The sequence below is a fragment of the Leptosomus discolor genome, chromosome 7 (genome assembly GCF_034619465.1).
Source record: "Leptosomus discolor isolate bLepDis1 chromosome 7, bLepDis1.hap2, whole genome shotgun sequence".
Lineage (NCBI taxonomy): Eukaryota > Metazoa > Chordata > Aves > Leptosomiformes > Leptosomidae > Leptosomus > Leptosomus discolor.
This window is the reverse complement of record NC_141397.1, coordinates 33,643,372-33,666,692: the sequence shown is the minus strand read 5'-3', so window position 1 is coordinate 33,666,692 and position 23,321 is coordinate 33,643,372. Positions and strand designations below refer to the sequence as shown.

The 23,321-nt window shown below is 39.2% G+C and overlaps 1 protein-coding gene across 1 annotated transcript in view; it reads right to left on the bottom strand.

Moving 5' to 3' along the window:
- The window catches only part of CNTNAP2 (contactin associated protein 2), a 1,109,936-nt gene that overhangs the window by 188,160 nt on the left and 898,455 nt on the right, over window positions 1-23,321 (bottom strand). The window contains exon 14 of the mRNA XM_086468640.1: window positions 3,882-4,038. Coding sequence (XP_086324766.1) covers window positions 3,882-4,038 — 157 coding nt within the window. The remainder of the gene's footprint in view (window positions 1-3,881; window positions 4,039-23,321) is intronic.

Here is a 23,321-nt window from a genome sequence, read left to right as displayed (position 1 = left end):
TGCCCCCCAATATATGTATCAGATATAAACTTTGACTACTATGCCTGGGCATATTATGCCATGACCAAATACAGTGCTTCCAGCTATAGCCAAGATACACAATTACTGCAAAAGTCCCATTCAGCCCTTCTGTGTTTTAGGACTGTAAGTTCTTCTAAAATACGTTGTGCTGATGAGCTAGGGTGATGGCTGTGGCAAGCCACTTTGCCAGTCTGTGAGCTGAGACCTGTCTGCTCATCTTAAGCTGAGAAGATCCCTGCACTATCAGTAATTTCCACACCGTGCTGGAATACCCATGTAAAACTATTACAAAGGCTTAATAGCGTCTATGTCACAATGCCTGGATTTTAGTTCTGAAGTTATCCCAGTCAGTCCTTGCTTGGGGATCCTTGCATCATGCTCCCCTCTGTACCAAAGTAATGCTCCCAATATTCCTGAGCTAACACTTTTTTACCTCTAAGGATGAGATGATATACTATAGTTTACGTGATAGTTTGAATATGTAAAGTTGCATATGTGAAAGCAAGGTTTGAATGGATGTGATGGATGCATGCTTTCACAGTGACTGGGTGCCTCTCCAAGTCTCTCAACTGCCCTTTCCAGACTCCCATCATTACCACTGGCCCAATCTCACCTGCCCATGGCAATTCTGCAAAAGTGCTGTTGCAGATACTGTGGCCAAAACCAGCAGCTGGTTTGCTGTCACCAGAGCTGAGCACGGATGTGCTGGAGGCCCTGATTAACATTCTGCCCCTGATAACTGAAGTCACTGAGGTCTCTCACCTCTGGAGCTCACTTGTGTTTTAGATATCGATCAACGTGGCTACAGAAAACTCCTAACGAGAACTCCTCAAAATAATTCCAAAACCCAAAAGGTATGACTTTGGAATGGGCTACATTCTGCCAAAACTAAACTGCAACAATGAGTCTTGAATAAAATGCCCTTTCAGGCTATAACGAGGCTTTCATTTCCTGTGATTTACACACATCACAGATTAAAATATAATATCCAGTTGTACAACTATTTTTCATAAATTGTCCTGTAATATACAGTACCTTCCCAAAACAAACCTGATACGCATCCAGAGATAGACTGTATAAATGTCTTCTTGTTTGAAGCGCTGAGTAAACAGTTGTATATCTATTATGAACAGTAATCTCATTTTAGATTTAAAAAAATGTAATAATTATATTAATCTATACGTTAGCAGCTTCTATATAATCTCAGTGTATATAGAGGTTGTAGAGGTTACAGGAAAAGATTGAGTGAATGCTCCTTATTAAATTATTGTCTGTGACTCTTAGAGAAGCCCCAAGAAGATATCAAAAGCGAATGCTATTTCCCCCATGCGTTTCCCTTGGCGTAAAAAAAAACCCAGTCAACATATGGCACAGAGACTAATATTCACGGATACGCATCCAGTGCCTCAAGCAATGAAAACCGTAAGTGCTCCTAATTCTGCCATTATTGTAATTATTATTACTACATCTTCCTTTTATTATTACCATTTTGACACAGAACCAAGCCTACCTCCCTCCTGCCACACTGTTCTCGTGCCTATGTTTGAGTCAGAGTCCTCTGACTTTATGTTCTTCACTCTCTATATAATTCTAGCTCTGAAGCTTGGCACCATGTCCAATACCAGTGTTTCTAATACTGACTTCTTTATCTCTGTGGTATAGTTCACCCCGTATCATAGCTAACAGTATACTATCCTAACAATGTCAATGCTTAGGGTGGCAATGTCTACAGCAATGTTTGATTTCCCACATCCTAATCTATCACTTTTGCAGGGCCCTGAGATTTCCTCTATTACTCCAGTTTTGAACTTTTCATACTTCGTTCTTGCAGACGACACCAAACTGGGAGAAGTTGCTGATATGCCAGAGGGCCATGCTGCCATCCAAAGTGACCTTAACAAGCTAGAGAAACAGCCTCACAGAAAGATCATGAAGTTCAACAGGGAACAGTGTAAAGTCTTGCACCTGGGGAAAAACAACCCCACGCACCACTATCTGCTGGGGGCCACCCAGCTGGGAGGCAAATTGGCATGAAAGGCCCTGAGGGTCCTGGGGGATGCCAAGTTAAGCATAAGCCAGCAACATGCCCTTGCGGCCAAGAAGGCTAGTGCTATCCTGGGCTGCCTGAGGCAAAGTGATCCAGAATTGGTGAGGCCGCACCCGGAGTCATGTGTTCAGTGCTAGGCTTCCCAGTACAAGAGACAGATGGACATACTGGAGAGAACCCAGTGAAGCGCCACTAAAGTGATTAAGGGACCAGAGCATCAGTCCTATGAAGAGAAGCTGAGAGAGGTGGGACCGTTCAGCCTGGAGGAGAGAAGGCTCAGGGGATCTCATCAATGTCCGTGAATACCTGCAGGAAGGGTGCAAAGAGGACGGAGCCAGACTCTGTTCAGTGGTGCCCAGTGACAAGACCAGAGGCCATGGGCACCAGCTGAAACACAGGAGTTTCCCTCTGAACATCAGGAAATACTTCTAGTGACCGAGCACTAGCACAGGGTGCCCAGGAAGATGCAGAGTCTCCATCCTTGGAGATATATTCAAAAGCCATCTCGACACGGCCCTGGGCAACTGCTTCCAGGTGGCCCTGCCCGAGCAGGCGGTTGGACTAGATGAACACTGAGGTCCTTTCTCACCTCAACTATTCTGTGATTCTGTGATTCTCCCTACTTTTTTAAAAAAAAATTATTTTTTAAAATCCCTCACATACAATTAGGGTTCTGTAGCTCTATGTTCATTAACAGCTATACGAATTTCTCAATTAATACAAAATGGTTTATGAGCCAGTATTGATTCAATTACCAACAGGTTGCTATTAATGGGAAAAGTGTTCACAAAAGTACGGTTTCAATTGGTCACTGAACATTGCATACCATGTAAAATATGATGCTGCCTCTCGCAACAGAAGAGACACAAACAGTTAAAGCTTACAAATGAAAGGTTCTAAGAGCACAGAGAGGGTCTCACATAAAACAATGAGCTTAACACAGTAGGTTCATTGTCAGAGTGTTTACGGGGAATATCAGAGATGTAGATTTAATTCTCTTTTCTGCCTGAAGGGATTTAAACCCACATCAATTACCTCACAGCAGACTGCCCCTGTTACCAGGCTGTAAAACACTCTAGGGTAGGACTTCCTTAGTCCCTCTGTTAAAATTGTTTCACCTGGGATGAATCAATAACTATTTATTAGAGAAGAAACTAGAACCAATTCTTACTGTCTCATCCCAAAAGGGGTACAGGTTTGTATGCTCAACCAACAGGCCAATGAATATTTAATTATCTCATGCAAAGTGCAATAGCTTCCTCTGAAATACAGAGCTTCATTCCATAATACTCTTTAAGCCTAGTTCTTAGCACATTTTTCTCATGAAAGAGGGATAATGAGGGTTGGAGTCACTGATGAATGATTTCAACTCATATCTCTCACATTCAGCCAAATACAGCAATAGTACTCCAAAAAGGAGAAATTCTGGGGGAAAAAATAAGTTGCAGAGATAAAATTAGATATTGTATTGTAATATAACTGAACATAATGGAGACAAAGATTAATGGGCAGCCAAAATGCTGGCCTTTCCTATTAGGACTTGATTTTGCAACTATAGCATTCTTTTCTATAGCTCAGCTGACTTGAAAACATAAATATACTCCTTATATTTGACAATCACAGATACTGTGAATAAAACGGAAATGAACAAATGGGTAGATACTTTGCAGGAGGGATCATGAATATAATATTTTTACCTTTGTTCTTTGGTAAGAAAGGAAATATATATACAAAAGACATTCAAAATAAAGCAGTGTTGTAAAAATTAAGAGATTCTGGTCCTTCTCACCCTGCCTTCTTTTAAACCACTCACCATTGCTTATAATCAGCATCACAGTTGCAGTAGTACTTGGGATCAGTACAGTTGCGTTCGATGCCACAGGCACATTTTTGAATGCCAGGTCCTGATCCGCCCCAATAGTAGTGCTTCTCATTGGCTTTTCCAACCCACCAGGTATATGGATTCCCTTCTGCAAGAATGAAAATGCAAGGTTACGCTGCAGCAAAGAGGTAGAGCTCCGTAATGCATTAATTGGGCTCAGATGTTTAACATGCAGAAGTTAATAATACAAAACTGGACAGCCATCCCGCATTCCTGGCAAACACATGCGTTTAATGTTATTGAGCAATACAAAGGACCTTGCCAGGTAACCAAAGCCCATTTTCTTCTGTATTCACACCATTTATAACGACTGAAATTAATGAAATATTTTTTATCTTGTATGCTCTTTGTTTAGCTTTTTAATTGCTCGCAGTTTATAAAATGAAAATACGTGGGCAGGTTCCATAATTCTTTTCAATTAACTTCAAATTCATATAGCAAGCTATCAGATGAATTATTCAGTATTTGACCACAAGTGCTGCACAGAAAGATGAATTTGGGTGGTTTTTTTTTTTTTTTTTTGAATAACAGCTTTTAATTGGAAATTAATCTGTTCACTGGAAAACAAACATGTTCATCCTGCTCTCTCCAGCTCGTCCAAAGCAAAGCATAAAAAGAGATTATCAAACTCCAAAAGCATCTTAACCATTTTTTAAAAATGTATCTTTTTTTTTTTATTTACCACTTGAGCAAATGTGATCTGAACTTTGATACAGTCATATTTCTTGGCATTGGGTCTGTAACTTGATATATTCATATACTGCTTTAAGTTTCTTACTAATGCTTCTGGACTAATAGCCTCTTACATGTAAATAAATAAATAAACAAACCAACTCCCTCTACTTTAATTTCTAATGTGATAAAAAAATACCCTTACGGAAAAGTTTCTTTGTATTCCTCCAGTTCAGCAAGACACTTAAACATGAGCTTAACTGCAAACCCATGTGAATAACTCAGTCAATCTCAATGTACTTATCCTAGTGATTTTTCACATTTAGAAAACACGATTGAACTCAGCCTATAAACATATTACTTTGAAATGTCTTTTTCCCTCATCTAATCTGCTGCTGGTATTTTCTCATTAAATCAAATGAAGCTATTTGCATGACATGCACTTATTAATAAATTTTACAAGTAAAATCCTACATAATAGATATTCTACTTGTCATAATTTTCTGTTTGTGCATCTCACACATCTCCAAAACTCTACATCCATAATCCTAAGAACAGCCATTTCACAATTAGATTTGGTCATCTAGACCATAAATCTACTTATCCTAGATATATGTTGAAAGTAATTCACACAGAACTCTAAAGAAAATTAAATTCCAGAAATGGAGAGAGCAACCAAATATCTGCACACATCTTAAAACCCCCACGAAAACACAAAAAGACGCAGCTCTGAGAATGCTTGCTTTGTTCAATGCTTTTGAGTTCTTAAACATCATATAAAAGACACTATTGAAAATACAGTAATGTGAAAATTCGTGGTGCCTGAAAGTTTTTATTAGATGTTACTATGCTGCACAGTACGACCATTCCGCTCTAGTGTTAATGCAATGGGTATGGTAACAGCGTGACTTGATTCTAAACTCTAAATTAGTCATTTTAGCTTCTGTGACTCGATTATCATGGAACTAAGTGCTGTGAGTTAGAAGAGTGTGCCATGCGAATGCTGCAGTAGCCTTTCCAACCTGCAATCCAATCTAGCAGATATGAGCGTACATAGCCCTGGCTTCCAAAAGATTATTTAATAAGCATGTAAGGATAAATGCTATCTTTCTACAATGAATGACAGTATCACTTTTATTGATATGGGATCCAACTACAGCATTAATGACACTTGAAGCTCCTATTGTATTTGGTGTTTTTTCATCTCATCTTTGAAGTTAGTTATTTTGCTATAGTGGAAATGCTGTAGTTTTGACTGTAAGTCAAAATTCTCTTTGTTTACAGCCTTCCTGTCAAGTGAAGGACTGCACGATTCAGTCAGCAAGCACTTCACTGGGAAGCAAAACGGCTAATTAAAGCACCAGAAGAAAAATAATTACTTAGAATTGTCAAAAAGAGGATTAAAAAATCAGAAATTAGTAGAAATGATTAAAGCAGATGAAAGTAACAGCAAAATTGCAGACTACAGTGATGGGTACCACAGATCACTACGACAGACACAAACAGGGCATGTTTTAACTCATTTAAATGACAAATGGCATACAACCCAGAATGTTTTCTACTTTAGACAGAGCCATTATTCACATCTATTGTTTTCAGCGTGCATATATGCTAGCTAGGGATCTGGTCCCACTTGGACACATGCTTCTTCATTCTAAAAACCTACCTGCAGGCTTAGGAACACAATTGAATTTAGGAAGATACTAAGGTGCATGATCAAATTTCCAGAAAGGTCAAGGAGGGAACATATGATTTTAGGGGGTTTGCATTCAGCATATACTCTGCTAGCCATCGCCACAACCAGTAATTCCAGCACCACCCTTCTGGATACCATCAACAGCCCGCAATTGTCCAGCACATTGTATCCTGCAGTAGAAGGGCTTTTAGCAGACAGCTGTCATTAGCTGGCTACTGTGCCAGACTTTCCATTAGGATACAACTTTGTGCACCGGAATACGATGAGCCTCACATCAGACCCCTTGCAGCACAGCAGCCCATACAAGAGGCTCTGGAGCTCCTTGATAGCCTATAGTTAATAAAACAAAAAGATGGGGAGACACTTATCGTGTCCCAACGCTCTGTGACAGCAAAGTGAGAATAGCCCTTTGTGGCCATCCTGCTTCATGTCAGCCAAGGAAAAGAACAGGAGCATTTTGTCTAGAGTCCACAAGCTCCAAATCAGGAATGCTACGCAGACACCACTATGACTGGGCATAACAAATAGTAAAAACCTGCATTGGAGAGACTAAAAGAACAGTAGAAAAGAAAGACTCAAAGGGAGAAAGATGTATCATACAGGTAAAAAATATTTAGAAAGAGGATTACTCTTCCCCTCTCACATTTCCCCCTCTTTTCTAGCTCTATAGTCTCCTTTTGAGGATGCAAATCCTTCCGCTTCAGAACCCTTTTTTTTTTTTTTTTCTGCTTTGGAAGCTGTTGGAAAGGACTGATCCAAGTAGAAGTAGTACTGCACTCCAACGTGAACACTGATCAATAATGGATACAATTCTAAGCATCAGAATATATTATCATACATGATTATTCTTCTAAAATATCAGTACTACCAATCTTATGGCATTAAAAGTATATAAATTCAGTTTAAGGACAAAAAACAGTATCGGGAAAAAGTTTTATATAAAAATTGTCAAGTGCATTGTGATGGTTTTGAAATTATCTTTTCTTACCATAGGAACAAATTTTGAGTCACAAGATAGCTTTCTTGTTGTTGTCACTGATTGACTACTTTTTTCCCCTCAAGCTTTCATGAACAAATTGCATCACAAGAAGAAAGTGCAGGAGAGATACTCTCTACCTGCCTTGGGATTTTGGTTAGAATCCAGTCTTGATGCGGAACTGATCTATGGGCACAAAACAGCTCTTCTCTGAGGGCTGCTGTAGGAAGTGCTTAAGTTTATGCGTACAGGATGCCTTTCCATTTTCTTTCCTGAAAAAAAGCCGCTTGCAAGGTGTTTTGTGCTTATTACTCAGTCACTGAGCAGAAAAGTAATGATGGTATCAAGGTAAGGTGTGGATATCAAGAAAATGGATAAAGACCTCTGGCTTTTAGGAGGTTCATTAACCTCACAGACGGAAGTTAATAGCTGTGGTGTGAGAACTGTCTTCTAAGGGCAAATGGGTGATCTTATTTTAATGAGGCACATGGACATAGGAGTGTGGCCAGAACATCAGATTCAAACCATATTTTTAGTGATCCAGATCGATCTCTCTCACACACACATACACAAAAGCCTTTAACATTTACATGCAATACAGTTAACAGTGGTTGCAATGGCTTTGCAGTGCTGGACTTTGGTTAAAATTAATGCAAAATATGAGTTCTTATTTAAATCCATGTGGAATGTTAGGCCAAATTTGTGGTTATTAAATCAAAGTATATAAAGAGTCTGGTCATCAGTATTTTCTGTCAAGAAGTGCTTCCCCTTTACAGAATGCTCAGAAAAAAGTAAAGGACTAAAGGAACTTCTTTGTATTCTCACAGACCTTTGAGTGTCATAAAAAAGTGATTCCTTTTTCATCTCATAAATGTATCTTTGTGTGAACCATTTCATTTAATATAAAAACATACCCAACCAAAGTTAATGTAGTATGAACAGAACTCTTAACAGTCAATAACGTATTTATTTCTAACGTAGCTGAACAGTCCCAAAACGTATAAATTTTGAAAGTACACATTATATTCTACTGAGCATTTAACAAAACAAATTTGTTTTATTATTTTTAAATGCAACTGATCAATTAAAATGGCATTACTTTCAACATTTTAAGGCTGTTATTTCAAAGCTGTTCAGTACCAGTAACTGAAGCTGCAATACCAAGAGAACTCAGACTAAGGAACTGAATCAAGTCAACTGATGCTCTATGGCACTGCATTCAGTAGGCTCCCTTCACCGTACAGCTCTCAGAGGCCTGATGACTCTATTTCTTATCTGTAAACTACCTGGAGAAGCTAAATGCTTACCATCTCCTCCCCCATAGAAATTTTTCTTCCAGTCTCTTTATTCTTCCTTCATTAAAAGATAGCACTTTTTGCAACAAGGCTGTGCAAAGCCTGGCTGACTCCCATGGCTGCTGAAGGAAGACTGGAGGTGTGTCGCTTCTGCTGAAAGGGAGGCGGCTGTTCTCCACTCCAGCCATTACTCTTATGCGGCTTTTCTGACTTCTGGAAACAAAGGAGCAACAGCAGTGACTGGATAGGCTCTTCCCTTGGTTCTTGGTCCCAGCTCCTTCCTATTCCTAGCACTTAGAATAGCAATGGAAATTAATATTGGCAACACTGGTAAGAACATGGCCTGTCTCGCCTGGAGTTCTGTGCCTGGCAAGGGCAAGAGGAGGCAATGTTTAGAGAAAAGATCTGAGTTTGGCTATTACTTGTGGTTGATTATCTTTGCACTCCCTCAGCATCCATTCACTGCTAGAGGGTATATTTCTGCCTATTCCTGTCAAAGCCTGTTTATGGATCCCCTGCTCATGAATTTGCCTAATTCCTTTCTGAAACTGTATGTTCTATCCCCATCTACAGTAGATTCTTGTGGTGAAACAAAGCAAGCTACAACTTCTTCTGGATAAGGAGTATTGTGCTTCTGCCTGTCAGGAGATTTTCCTGACCCATATTTGGTCCTTAAAATCACATGGAATGGTTTATAAAGAAAGGCTAGGAACATATTCAAACCTAAGCCAACGGTTCAGAACCTCTGAAAAACAAGACTGGTAAAAATTGCTCATTGGGGACCCTGCCTAACCTTAACAACTACATTTAGCTGTTCCCCTGCAAGCAATTTACTGGACTGGATAGATTTGAATGGATTTTTTTTTTTTTTTAATGAGACCACTCCAGTTAATATTACAGATTCCCTAATAAATACAAAGGAATGTCAACAACAATCACACTATGTGTATAAATGTTATTATTTTCAGAAAAGATTATTTTGTTCACTTCTTCGTTAATAGAACAGATTAAAACAGCACAAGTTGAATTAACTGCCCCGTTCTTGTTATTGGCAGAATAGGCCCAAAGACATATTTCAAAAATGTACTACGATCTTGGAAGCCTAAATTAATCTCAGGTAGAAAGGAAAGGTATTTCCTAGGGATAATATACAATGCTGATATTAAAGAAAAAACTTCAAATAAAAGTCAATCTGCACATGTGGAAAGACAGGTATAATTCTGGTTTTGAATGAAACATTCTTTACACTTGCATACTGCATTAAGCTACTGTCCTGGGTTACAGTGTAAAATGTGCCAAAAGGAAAAAAAAAAAATTCTATTACCATCTTCAGGAGCTGTTGAGACCAGGTGGGGCGGTGCTCCCTGCCTCCCCCCTCTGGACTATCTCCTGTTACTGGGCACAACAATGCCTTATCGCCTGACCCATCGAGAACTCGCTCCTGGGCTATCTCCTGTTAATGGCCCAGCAAGGAACTGCCTCACGACTCCCCATCCCATTGTGAGATGCTCCGCCCGGGGAGGCGGGGGAAGGAGCCAAGCAGTCCATGCCAAATAAAAACGGAGATTTTGAACACGCTAGCAGCCTTTCTTCCACTGGATTCCCAGAGGAGCTTTTCCCCCCACTGGAGTTCCAGAGGACAAGAGCTACCTACCTACCACTGGACCTTCGGAGGAAGACCAGACTCTTTTACCTGATTGCTGCTTCCACAGAACTGCATCCATCGCTTCAGGAGGACTGCAGCCAGCATCTTATCGGACTGCTACTGCCACCCTAACAGGGTGTCAGGTTGTATTCCTGACTCTGTCAGTGTAAACCAGTGGGTTGTTTGTTTTTCCCTGCCTTGTGTTATATATATATATATATTAGTAAAGAACTATTATTCCTATTCCCCATATCTTTGCCTGAAGGCCCGTTAATTTCAAAATTATAATAATTTGGAGGGAAGGGGGTTGCACTTTCCATTTCAAGGGAGGCTCCTGCCTTCCTCCACAGACCCTGTCTTTTCAAACCAAGACAGCTACAGTATAACATACACTATTTTTAGCCTTACACAAGGATAACCTGATTTTAGGTCATGGTTCATTAGAGCCTGTGCAAGAATTCTACCTGATTTTGCATTGAAGAAACAGGCACTGAAAGAATAATTTTGTCACTGTTTGAAAAGTTCAGCATGCTAATACGGCTGCGCCCTTCATAGCTTTCACCTTGCTTCTTATTACCATCTTTTTTCCTTATGCCATCAACAGTATCTATTCCACTCAGGTCAAATCATTTTTATGAACATTGTGAGCCATTTATCTCAGCTTCTGAAGATTTAGTATTTGGAAAAAACAAGGAAACGTGGTTTGATGTCCTTCATGCATTAAGTACATCTACATGTTCTGATTTAGGACTCTTAAAGTCAAGGGTGTCGAAGGTGGATAGGCTTTGCTGATCTAGTTTATTTTGTGCTGATTTGATTTTGCTCATCTTTATTATTATGCATATGCTTAGGACAAATATGAAGCTGATTAGACACTTTGCAGGTTTGCTGCCCCTGCCTCGTGTCTCGAAAGTGCCCATCTAGACTGAATGGGCAGCTACTGAGGAGTTTCATGGGAACAGCAGAAACTCCTCACTGGAGGTGCTCAGCTGTAGAGCGGGTTCTGCTCCTGCTTGCATCCCAGGTGGATTGTGAGCAAGCTGTGGCAGTTTAAGTGATCACCCAGAGGGCCAAATTATTTGAAACTGAGAGAATAGAGCTGAGAGGAGTCTGGCCGGTGGGTCACACTTCCAGATTTCAATGAAAGTACCTGTGCAGAAAGTGACTTCTTAAGTGAACCTTTTAATATAAAATGACAATTCGTATGTAATATCTGATAGTATCAAGATTGTTTTTCTTTTAATTAAAGAATTAATTAATGTTTTTCTATTTCCTCAGTAATACGTCTTGCCCTCTATTGCATTGTGCAACATATACAAGTGAATTTGATGACATTTTAAAGTGAAGTAGATTCTTATGTTATTATTGTAATTTTGTTAACTGATAATAATTTTTCTTTGGAACCAACAGGAAAGGTATAAGGAGTGCTTAGTATTTATGAAAAGGGGTTGCATCACTGGTCATCAGTCTAATAATGACTAACAGTTAGATTAGTCAAACCCTCATGGCAACACAAATAGGGCATTTGAACATATCGAAAACTCAGGGCAGAAAACAGAGATTCAAAACCAAACCAACAAAAGGAAAACAATGAAAAAGAACCTTTGGCCACTTCAGAAAACTAGGACTACCTAATTTATAGCTGCTTGTGATTTTAATGGAAATATGACCTGAAACTCCTTGTTTGTTATTTACGATAACTTTCATTTTGTAGGTAATTATGTCTGGTTTAGTTCTTTTTTCATGATGCTGATATCTGATAAATTCTATTTTTTTTTTTTTTTTTTTTCTTTTTCTTTTACTGTGAGTAGCCTGGAGCATTCATTTTCTTTATAAGCTCACTGAGGTGGTTGGTCTATTTGACAGTACTATTTATTTACAAAAGCTGTGTAAACTGTGTGAAAATTCAAGATTTAAAGTCTGCTCAGAAGCAGAACCCAAAAATATGTAATTTCTCAGCCTGCTTGTTAACACAAGAATTTATGCGATTTGATGTCTAGATTCATGCCCAATGCATTTTGATGCAACGATACTTAAAAACAGGTATTATTTTTTCCTTTTTAAGATATTCAGAATTATATCATACTTCAAAAATAATCGATAAATGAAAAATGTTGTTTAGATTTTAATAGAAAATGAAGACCAATATTGGAAAATTCTTGTGAAAAGCATATAAAATACTGCTGATTTTACCTTGAAATATTCAAAAGAACATTTTCAATTAATTTTGCCCCAAATCTGAGTAAAGTTAATATAACACACCCTATTGACTGTTTTCTTAGGGGCATCTAGGAATTAGTGAGTTGCTGTCCTTTTCCTCCACAGCCATAGTGTAGTGCATTTTGCAGTGGAGGCAAGGATAACCATCTCCATAACCCAAACCAGAAGAAATTTCACGACCTTCAGTATCAGGAACTAGAATCAGATGTTTAGATGCCCAGCCAGGAGCCCTGGCTCTCCCACATCTCCTGGAAGTGAAGACTCCTGCAATCAGTCCTCCCCATACTTCTTAGGCTTCAATTATGCTTTGGTACATAAAGACTGGCCTAACTGAGAAGAGCCTAAATTTTCTCATCTATATCTAGTAAAGACAGAGAAGAAGGGAACCTATTACAGTGCTTGAGAAACAAAATTACTTCCTGCTTACTGACACTCATGCCTCACGCTGATGACCACTGCCATGATCTTCAGTGCATGGAAGTGTTCCCATGTGCCCATTTATTTGCCCGCTAATTTTTCAGAGAAGGTATTTCATACGTGTATATACCAATTTCAAAATACAAAGCAGCAAATACAGAATCTTATGCTACATACTAGACATTTGGTTAAAGCATCTTTTCAGAAAGGCATTGGGGTAGTCCTGGTTATTGCGCAGCAGTCTGCATTTTTGTTCTAGTACCACAACTGCTCTTAAATTTTCACTGCCTGGATCCACAAAAATGTAGGCAAAGACAACTTTTCTTTCAGAATTAGCAACCTATAAAAAAGATCAGGAGGGAGAACTGTCATATCGGTGTCCAATGGCATCTTATGAAAAAGCTGTTTGACAGCTTTATTTGGCCATTGGAGAGATTTATTCTTCGCCTCAGCTCGTGAAAAGCTAGTACAGTACAAATGATTTTTCCCCTTGTCAAGACTCGTATTCCACGCTGCAGCACTACTAACCAAGCCTGACTTGTTATTTTTCTTGGAATCAAGTCTCAGTGGTGAGATTTAGCTAGGGAAAGCAGCTGTCAGATCTCCTCGTATGCTACTATTTGCTGGGTTTTGAAGTGAATTCGTTATAAAATCACCACAGTCCCTGCTATCCTGAACAACATAGTGTGCCAGACTTGCCGGTGTTGCAATTAATTGTGTACCGTCGATTCACTGGATCATTTAAGGCTGAAGAACAGTGTCTTTGTTTAAGGTAATGCTGAAGGGGAAAGGAAAAGCAAGTACTTTTAAACAATAAAATGTCATTCAAGGGATAAAAAGAACATTCACATCCATGAGTATCTACAAAAAGAGGTCACTACATTTTTTACTTTCTGTACTGAAACAATGGGCTTATGGTGTTTGTTTGGGAGGAGTACATACAGGATGGCTAAATTGAAGGTAAAAAGTGGAACTGCAGTATAAATAGGCTTTTCACAGCTGGCACTACCCCAGGAAGCTCAGGTGGCAGCAACTTCAAAGCTGGGGAAGTCTGGATAGGAGCTTACAACCCACCTTGAAGTTTACCCAGCCAGGTCATGATAAAATGCACGTTGCCGTGTCACGTCTTGCAAAGAACCTACTAACAATACATCAAAGGATTCCACGATTTTGCTAAAGGCAAGAATGTCTGTTTGTGATCAGTTGATAAAGCTATCTTTATCCAACCTCAATGGACAGGTAAACAGCATACACCATGCACCTGACCATTATCACTGACACTTTGCATGTTAATGCAGCTAAAGCCCCTGAATTATTTAACTTCTTAAAAAGGACGTGAAAAAGCCCAGAAACTCACTGATGGTATTTCAACAGTAAGGGGATGCATTTTGAAATTTTTTGTAGCAAAAGCCTCATCTTACAGTAGAGATCAACTGGGAAGATTTCAGAAGTTGTGGTTATTAGCACAACAATGACTATTCTTTTAGTAGAATGATTTATAGGGGACTGTAAAGTCAAATTCAAATTATTATATGAGACTGAGTGCAAAGAGAGGGTCATTTAAGATGGCATTCAATACATTACATGGAAACAGGGCAAATGCAAAAACAAGTTCTGTAAAATGTTCAGTCAATGATACTGGTATCACACAACTGCATGCCATGATCACATTTTTAGATTAATTCTCTTGCTGTTAATATATAATGAAGACAATCAAAACATTCCTTAAATAAATTTAATATAGCCAAATAATTCTTGGGATCTTGCTTTGCACACCCAGATAGGAGTGCCTTTAACCTATATGGAGAAGAAAATAAGTAATGTTCTAACGTGCACTGACATCATTCAGCACAGAGTGTCTTGCTCGTCCATTTTATCTGATTTGCAGTAATAACAGCCTACATGGAATTAAATATGACATCTCCTTAAGAGTTGATGCCATTATTTTGCTAAAAAAGCGAACTAAAACTAACAAGTTCCCAAGGTAAATTAAGCAACACTCCTGGTGAGCATAACTGACGAATGCTTTTTATGCAAGCGGTCTTTCCTCAGAGGTCCCCTACCTCTTACGCATTTCTCCTTTCAAACCGTTGCTCTCTGCCCCCAAACACAATCCACCAGTAGTTTAAGTTGAAAGAAAAAGTCCATTATAAGAGCCAGAAGGACTTCAGGCTTCTCTCCACCCATGAGAACTTAATATCCGGCACTTCATATGGAACATGGACCGTGACGCAATTGGAAATTGGTTTCGGGGAGCACACGGGTTTTCTTTTGTTGATGAGACCGCTACAGCAGCTGCTGCTGCTGTCGAATTTCTTTCCCCACTGACCCTTGAAGAACCTCAAAACAATCAGCTTTACTTCTTCCTTTCCATTGTGACTCCACTGCTATATTGAGAGCCATGAATTCTTGATAACAACACTGATATTCCTATGTCAGATTATGCTGTTTCAGACAATTTGTCTTTTTTTTTTTTTTTTTTTTTTCCCAATTAAACAGTGTACTTGTAAAGTTTTGAAGTCACAACTACACTAACATATGAATACAGACGTCAGCCTGTTTGCATGGTAGGCACACCACTTCCAAACTGCCCACTATTCCATATCTGGAAGGTATCCGATCCTTTGGAAATAAAAATGACACAAAACATAGAATCATAGAATCATTTTGGTTGGAAAAGACTTTTAAGATCATCGGGTCCAACCATTATCCTAACACTACCAAGCACAAACATGTATTACCATGGCTCGCAATGTGCTGTGTTCCATACAACAGCAATGGATTTCAAATGAGGAAAAAATGACCTGATGAGCCTCAGCGCTGAGACTTACACAGGCTGACTACCGAGCATACTGAGATTGAGACAAAGGAAGCTACACCACACAAACCCCATCATTCTGGGATCAACAAAGATTAAAGCCAGGGGTCCAAAACCAAGCCATCTGTTAAGCAAGGGCTATTTAATACAGAAATGGAACGTGTAAAATAGTAACACTCCCAAACAAGCCTTCCTGTCAGAATGCGTTTTCATTCTTTTCATGTTTCTACAGTCCAAAACCCTTTCACATCTCAAGGCTTTTGCTGTCTGAGATTAACTTACAAATTATTACGGACTATCATATCCTTGTATTAAAAGTCAGAGAAATGTATGAAAAACCTTTTGAAGAGTATACGGTGTACAGAGAGATTTTAGAAGTTGTATGAGACATCAGTAATGATGATGTTGATACAGAGAAGCCTAAAATACAAATTTCAGTGTGAAGAGGGACAAGCAGGAAAGTGGTGTAATGGACTTCAGACATGTGATGAGTTATCTTCAACTTAATCTGAAGAAAACTGTCTTTGCATCCAATGTTGGGATATGAAACAAAAGTAATCAGGTCCCTTTTTTTAGCTGATCGTTTGCCAGACTTTATGATGGACTTGTGTTTTACTATTTAGATGATTTCTCTTCTAGGGCAGGTTGGGTCTCATGGCTACTGTAAGAAAGATGTCTCTGTTCATTTCTGGGAAACAGCCACACATATTGATCAGGCCTGACAACTGGAAAGGTTAGGTGATGCGGTTTACACTGTCAAGCTATCACCTCCTGCAGTCTGAGCCCAGGGCACTCTTTTTCCTCTCTGAAGCTTGTTTCATCAGTCCATTCGAGCACATTAATTCTCACACATGGGTTTCAGATTTCTCTACGGGAAAACAGAAATTGGCTAATGATGTAATTTACTGAAGACCTAATAAGTTATTATGATAATTTTTTATTCTATGAGTTGAAATGGCATTTCTTAACTACCATTATACACTCACAGGGCAAAGGAATTACACTGATGAAGTGTATGGAGTACTAGTTGCAGTATTAACTGTAGAAAGAGAACTCAAATTTCACTGGCTGCTGAAAAACTTGATTTTAAAATCCTACATTACTGCAGTGACATAAAGAATGATTTCCCCTGCTTTGTGTGACAGAGTTCCCCACTCTCTCTAGAGACAATGACATACCGGTGAAGATTACAGCAACAGATTCTCCCTTTGTCAATTCTTTGGACTCCTTTTGCTCCAGCATGCAGGTTTTTTTTTTTTTTTTTTTTTTGTCAGGACCAGGAGTTACCTCTCTACCTTTCTATCCTACAAGGACATCTTGCTAAGACAACTATTCATGAAGCCTCAGCTGGCTGTGGAGCTTCTCCAAAAAAAGCTGGAGGAAGCTTCAGCAGACAGTGCCTCCCAAACAGCTCTGCCAGGAAGCCTCACTGGGGGCTCCCCCCTTTTCTTGGGAGCTCCTTTGAGTATGATGCTGTCCAGCATGTTCCCACCTGAACATCTGGCCTGTTATGTGACTGTCAGTGAAACAGCATGCCCATCCCTTCTCCCCATGAAGAAAGCTGAACCAGGGAGGGAGATTCAAAATGGTGGCCTGAAAAAGCTGTTTTGGAATGGGCATTTTGAAGGGGTTGAATCTTTAGTTTATCACACACAGCCCTTCTCAACTTGAATCAAAAGCATTTTGCAAGTGGGCTGTCCTGCCAAACTCTAGTTGTCACCCAAGGGCTCTCCCGCAGCGACCGGGCTCCCAGGAGCACTGCCAGCTCTAGAAGTGATGTTTGGCATAAGAGTTTGAAAGCCCTGGAGTAAAACAGTAAAAAGAAAAATTGGTTACACTCTCTAAATACCTAGAGGGAAAGCAGAAATTTCAGAAGTTATGAAATCTCTCACTGTAGCAGGCAAAGCATAAAATCAACCCATCAGTGGAAGATGAAGCCAGGCATTTTTAAGCTAGAAATAAAGCTCAGTGAAGTTCATTAACCTTTGACTCAATTCATTGAGAGTTAGGCTAGATTCTTTACCACTAAAAATTTGTATAGTGAAAAATGAGATCTTTTCCAAAACATATGCTCTATATAAGCAGAAAATGCTACGTATGTTTTAAATAGGACGTCAGATTAAATGACTGTAAAAATCCCTTCTGGCTTTATAATCTACTTTGCAAATAAAACAAAAGATACTGGTTACCCTTGAAAACTACTTGGAAGCTTTAAGTGATGCAGAACGTGACTGATTTTCCACTTGTACTTGCTTTGTAGTTTATAAGATGGATACCCCACCATTTCTCTGCAAAAAGCACTGGATTCTTGTTTGGTTTTGGAAGTGGATCTTAGGGCTGCTGTTTTTGTGTTGTGCCACATTACTGGTGTTCTGCCTCTGAGAGGCTCTTTTTCCTCCTATGTTTCACTATTGTAATTCTATCACAGTCCAGTGAACATATATGCTCCAACAACATATGGCACTGCCAAGCCACGCAGCAGCACAACACCTTCTCCTCAGCCTGCTTAGGTTGCATCTACCCATCAATTCCTGGTCAAAATTTGCTTCCTCCATTAGTCCCAAAGAAACACAATAATTTAGAGTGGAAGGGCCATCTGGAGAGCCTTTACTCCAAACACATGCTCAATGCAGAGCTAACTTCAAACTTAGATCAGGGCACTAACAGGCTTGAAAAAGCTCCAGAGACTGGGAGCTTGCAGCAATGGCTAATGTCTCTCACAGTGAAGTCTTTTTTCCTTACAATTAGCTGGAATTTCCTCTGCTCTAATTTGTGCCCATTACCTCCTAGACTTCCACTGCCCACCTCAGAGAAAAGTCTGTCCCCGTCTTTTTGTAAAGCCACCCCTTAGGTAATGGACACAGCAGTTAGATCCTCCCTTAGCTTTCTCTTCTTCACCCTGAACAAGCCCAGCTTTCTCTGCTTCTACTTGCACGTTACCTACTTCACTCCAAAACATTTTCATGGCCCTACCATTGGGATTGCTCCAGTTTGCAAATGAATTCTTGTGCTGAGGTGCCCAAAACTGGATTGTTAAACTGCTTAAGGATCCTGTCAGCCCACTTGTCCACCATGTAAAGCTTCCTCTGGGTGACAGCCATACTATTCAGCGTATTGACCGCTCTGGTATTACATGTGACATGGACGAGAGTCCATTCTGTCCCGGTGTTTTTCACATAAACATTCATCAGTATCAGCTCTGATACCAATCCCTGAGGAGCACCACTGACCACCAGGTGACGCTGAACCACTGGCTGTCATTCTTTGAGCCTGGCTGTCTAGCCAGTTTTCCAGTCACCTTGTAGACCAAAAGCCTGATGATTTTCAGACAGGAAAGACTGGTATGAGATTACTCTCTTTTCTTGGTTTCAGATATTTACAACTGATTTGACAGATTTTTAGTGTTTGAAGAGTCCCAGGTTTTCACAGGGAACCTTTTCTCCTGTTCTACTTTTCTTGTGGCTATTGCCATGTTCTGTTTGGCAGAATTAATCCTACAAATACAATCAGATTAGAATGTACACTTAATTCTCAAAAGTTATGTTGAGTTAGTGCCTTTTTCCAGTATGTTTTTCGTACCAGGGGATGACTTAACCAGGATTTCTGTGTGACTCATGTTATCACAAGGTTTTGAAGTTTTTCCATTAATATGAACTCAGATAGATCTAATAGTGTCTAGCTTTTAACTTTCCATCTACACTAAGAGTCTGAGAAAAGGTCGCTAAAATTAGTTTTAAAAGCCTTTGAGGGAAATACAGTAACTGAGGGTTTTTTTTCAGATATTGAAGCTATACAAATAAAGACATTTAGCATTCACTTAAACTTGTAATATATTTCACCTTTGTATTAATGGAAATATTTTTAGAAATATGCTCAATTTGTGCTAAATAATACAAAGACTTAATATTTCTCTGCTTGGGTCACATAAGATGATCTCTGAATTAGATGCACTTGCAATTGTATCCACAGAATTGCCATTTACACTATAGTTAGGCTATAACATACCCCAATCCACCACAAAGAAGGATGTCATTTGAGAGAAGTTTTAATATTTCGGACCAATTGTGCTCAATTCACTACTAGTTCGTAGACAGTGATTGACCTCTAGAGAGAAACTGGAAAAAAATTATATTGATGGCCAGAAAGACACAGTAAACCCAACTGTATAGTGTGGATTTACTGGGTGAGGTCCAAAAGGATCTGCAAGCTGCAAGCCTGTTAATGAGTAACTTATAAAACTGATTGCATGTTCAGTATCAGATGTATATTTTATTTATGACTTCCTGTGCTCATCTGTGTTTTATCTGCAATGCCCATGCCCTCAGCTGCTGTCTCTTCTTCATGTTTAACACTCTGCCAGTCTCTGGAAATATAGAGGTATTGTACAATCTGACCTAACAGAACTGGCAGCTGTGAGTCTGCTTTACTGATGGATGATCTGAGTAAACTACTACCAGGGAAACCCTGGCTTCAGACTGGACATATTTATTTCAGGAAAAGAAATGGATTGGAAGATGGGCATGAAGCGAAGCAGTAAAAAGTAGTTTTGCATCATAATGCAGAGTTTTTCAGTATTCCCAAGAAATAATGCACTACTCCAGCAGACTAGTTCGGTGCTTCTCCAGCTGTGAGTCACCTGCTCTACCTGAGATTTGGAGCCAAGCATGAAGTAGAATACGCTCTTATCTGTGAGCTATCCTGTGATAAGGCACAAAGAGACAATACGTGTGAATGGGTTGGAAACTAAACTCATCAAGAAAACTTTATTTGCCATTTTGTATGTAATCAATTACAAACTGCTCAGTTCTATCATACAATATGACTATCTCTAAGAGTCTTAGTACCAGATCAGAAATAGTGCAAACGCGTGACGGAAAAGGCACTGACTTGGTATGGACTCGCTTTGCAGGTTCAAATTTGTTCCAAAAGCAATGACGGATTAACTTTGTGCAGGCAGGCTTTCTGCTACATCCAGTATTGTCTGCCTCTGCAATGCTAACTTTGCACCAGCTACGGTACCACCTCACTTCTATTCCCCTGCAGGTGACAACAAATCGCTTAAGTGTACAGAATTGTTAACTTCATTGTCTTCTCTGAAAAATTCAAAAGAGATTCAGCAATGTTCACCTGCCTGAACTAGATCAAATATACATTTCTGGCTCATCCAGTACAGCACAGACATGATATTAATGACTGTGAAACACCTACAGACCTACTCTTTGCAAAGTTTCCAAAATTCAGTTCCTTGATCAGACACAGACAGCAGCATAGATTATGGCAAACTAGCAGGTTTGATAAATGATCTAAGACACAAAGTTATACTTAAAGCTCATGTCTATAGTTCCAGAAGCATGCCAGATGTTTATTGGACGTCTGACTGGCAAAATAGTAAAAAGAATGAGAGGACTAGTTTTCTAGGAGGATGCTATGGCATATTACCTCTGTCATGTGAGATGCCAAACAGTAATTATATACTATAATATTATGACTTTACATTTTGGTTTTGTGAGGTAACGGTTTTGAAAAAAATGCTCAGATTGTTGTGATGCAGTATTATCTTAGAGACCTGTAACAAGGAGCAAAGAAATTTGCTCTTTAACTTAATCTTTCAAGATAGCATTTGCTTTTGGTGTAGAGGTGGTTCCAAAATGAATGTGCCACTTCAATTAGTGAGAAATGGGACCAATACTTGCCATTGTGGGGAGGAAACATTGCAGGCAAAATAAAGATTTTCTCTTTGGGGAAAGGGTAGGTGCAGAATACACACTCGCGCAGCTTATGTCTTTTACAAAAGGGATCAGAATTCTTTTTCTCTGCAATCCCTACAGGCTGCCATTCATAAAGGGTTTTCTGCAAATGGAATTTTGAGATATTTCAGATGAGGCACTAGTTCCCTCCATGCTTCAAGGGAGATGACATGAATATCTGCACAATGAATTATGGGGTGTTTCTGACATCTGATGATTTCCACCAGACTGAACAAATCTCTGCGTCACTGAAGCATTCAAGATAGGTGATAGCAAAAGATCAAGCTCTTTGGAGAAGACAATATTTTCTTCTCTGTGCTACAATGCAGAATACAGATGGAATATAATATATACATTTTTCTGTACTTTTCACGTCCAGTAAATTCGCAAAATCTAACAGTTAAAGTACTACACTGTTATTTATAAAAACAGTAGGAAATAAAATTTTTCATTAAGGGACACAATGAGTGAAACATGCAAACAGGCATTTGAATATATAACTACTAAAAATATGGTAGCTTAACTGACAATTTACATATGGATTACTGTTCAGTTAATGTCTGCTGGACAATTACTGCCCTAGCTGCTAGGTGCTTTGGTCACCACACTTCAGGATTCACAAAAAGTATTATCACTACAGTTGTCACCAATTGCTATGATTCAACTGTGAAGAGACCTATAATGGGCTCACATCAAACTTGAAACAAATTAAAACCTTTGGTCAAAATAAAATTGTGATCCATAGGCCTCTAGGTGTGTTGGGGAATAAGCTGATGGTTAGGAAGTTCTCTCTGATAAAACTGAGCATTCCCCCTTCAAACCTTTGTCAAAAAGTGCCTCTTTTACTGTCTTGTTGAATTCTGCATCTAACTTCCAAATATATTTTTTTTTTCCTATGACCTTTTATCTGCTTTATCTCATTTTTACCTCTTTTTTCCCCCCCTTTTTTTTTTTTTTTTTTTCTGTAAAGTAAGGGATTTTTTAGTCAGAGAGAGATGAGGAGCAAACAGGAGAAAGGCGGTATGTAAAAACGAGGGAGTCCCAAATTGTCATAGCTCTCTGCTTAACTATTTAGGAAACCTTACAAGATGGCAAAGGAATCAGAATGAATGGCAACACCAAAATGAATGAGTTCAATTACAAAAGAAACTCCCTGTGTCTTACTAATTATATGTATGGAGTATTACCATGTTAAGAAACCTGGAAGACAAAATGAGAATCCAAAACGGATTACTGCTAGCTCAATGAATTCCAGTATGTAGGTGTGTGTAGATGTGTATGCATATATATATAAAAAATATAAGTACCATGTACACACGCATATGCACATACAGTTATGTATGTAGTTGCGTACGTGTATGCAGACACTTATTTTCTTGGTACATGCACGCTTCTGACTGATTTTATTCCACTTCATCAGCTAACATGTGGTCTATTTTATTAGCCAAGAAATGCTTTTCATTCTGGTAATTCTACACTGCACAATAGCATCCGTCTGTCTCTGTTCTGGCAGCCCCGTAGTGACCTATACGACAGCTGACAGCACAGTGAATGGCATTTCAGTTACGATGTTCGGCATGAATAACAATTTTCTGAAAACTTGTCCCACCACACCTCCACCAGCCCAGCTCAATGGCCATCTGGAGCACTTGTGTGACAGCGGAGAGAAATGCTTATATTTCAATAAGCTAATTTTAATTCCTCGTTTCACAAAGATGCCCAGAAATAACTGAAAATCAATACCTAATAGCTCTGCAGTAGGAATGATGACTTCAGTCTCCAATTACTTTCAATAACTTAAATAACGGCAGCAATGAGGACACACAAAAATCTCTTTAGCAATTCCCAGGCCTCTCAAACTGTGGACTTGCTTTTGTGCATTGAG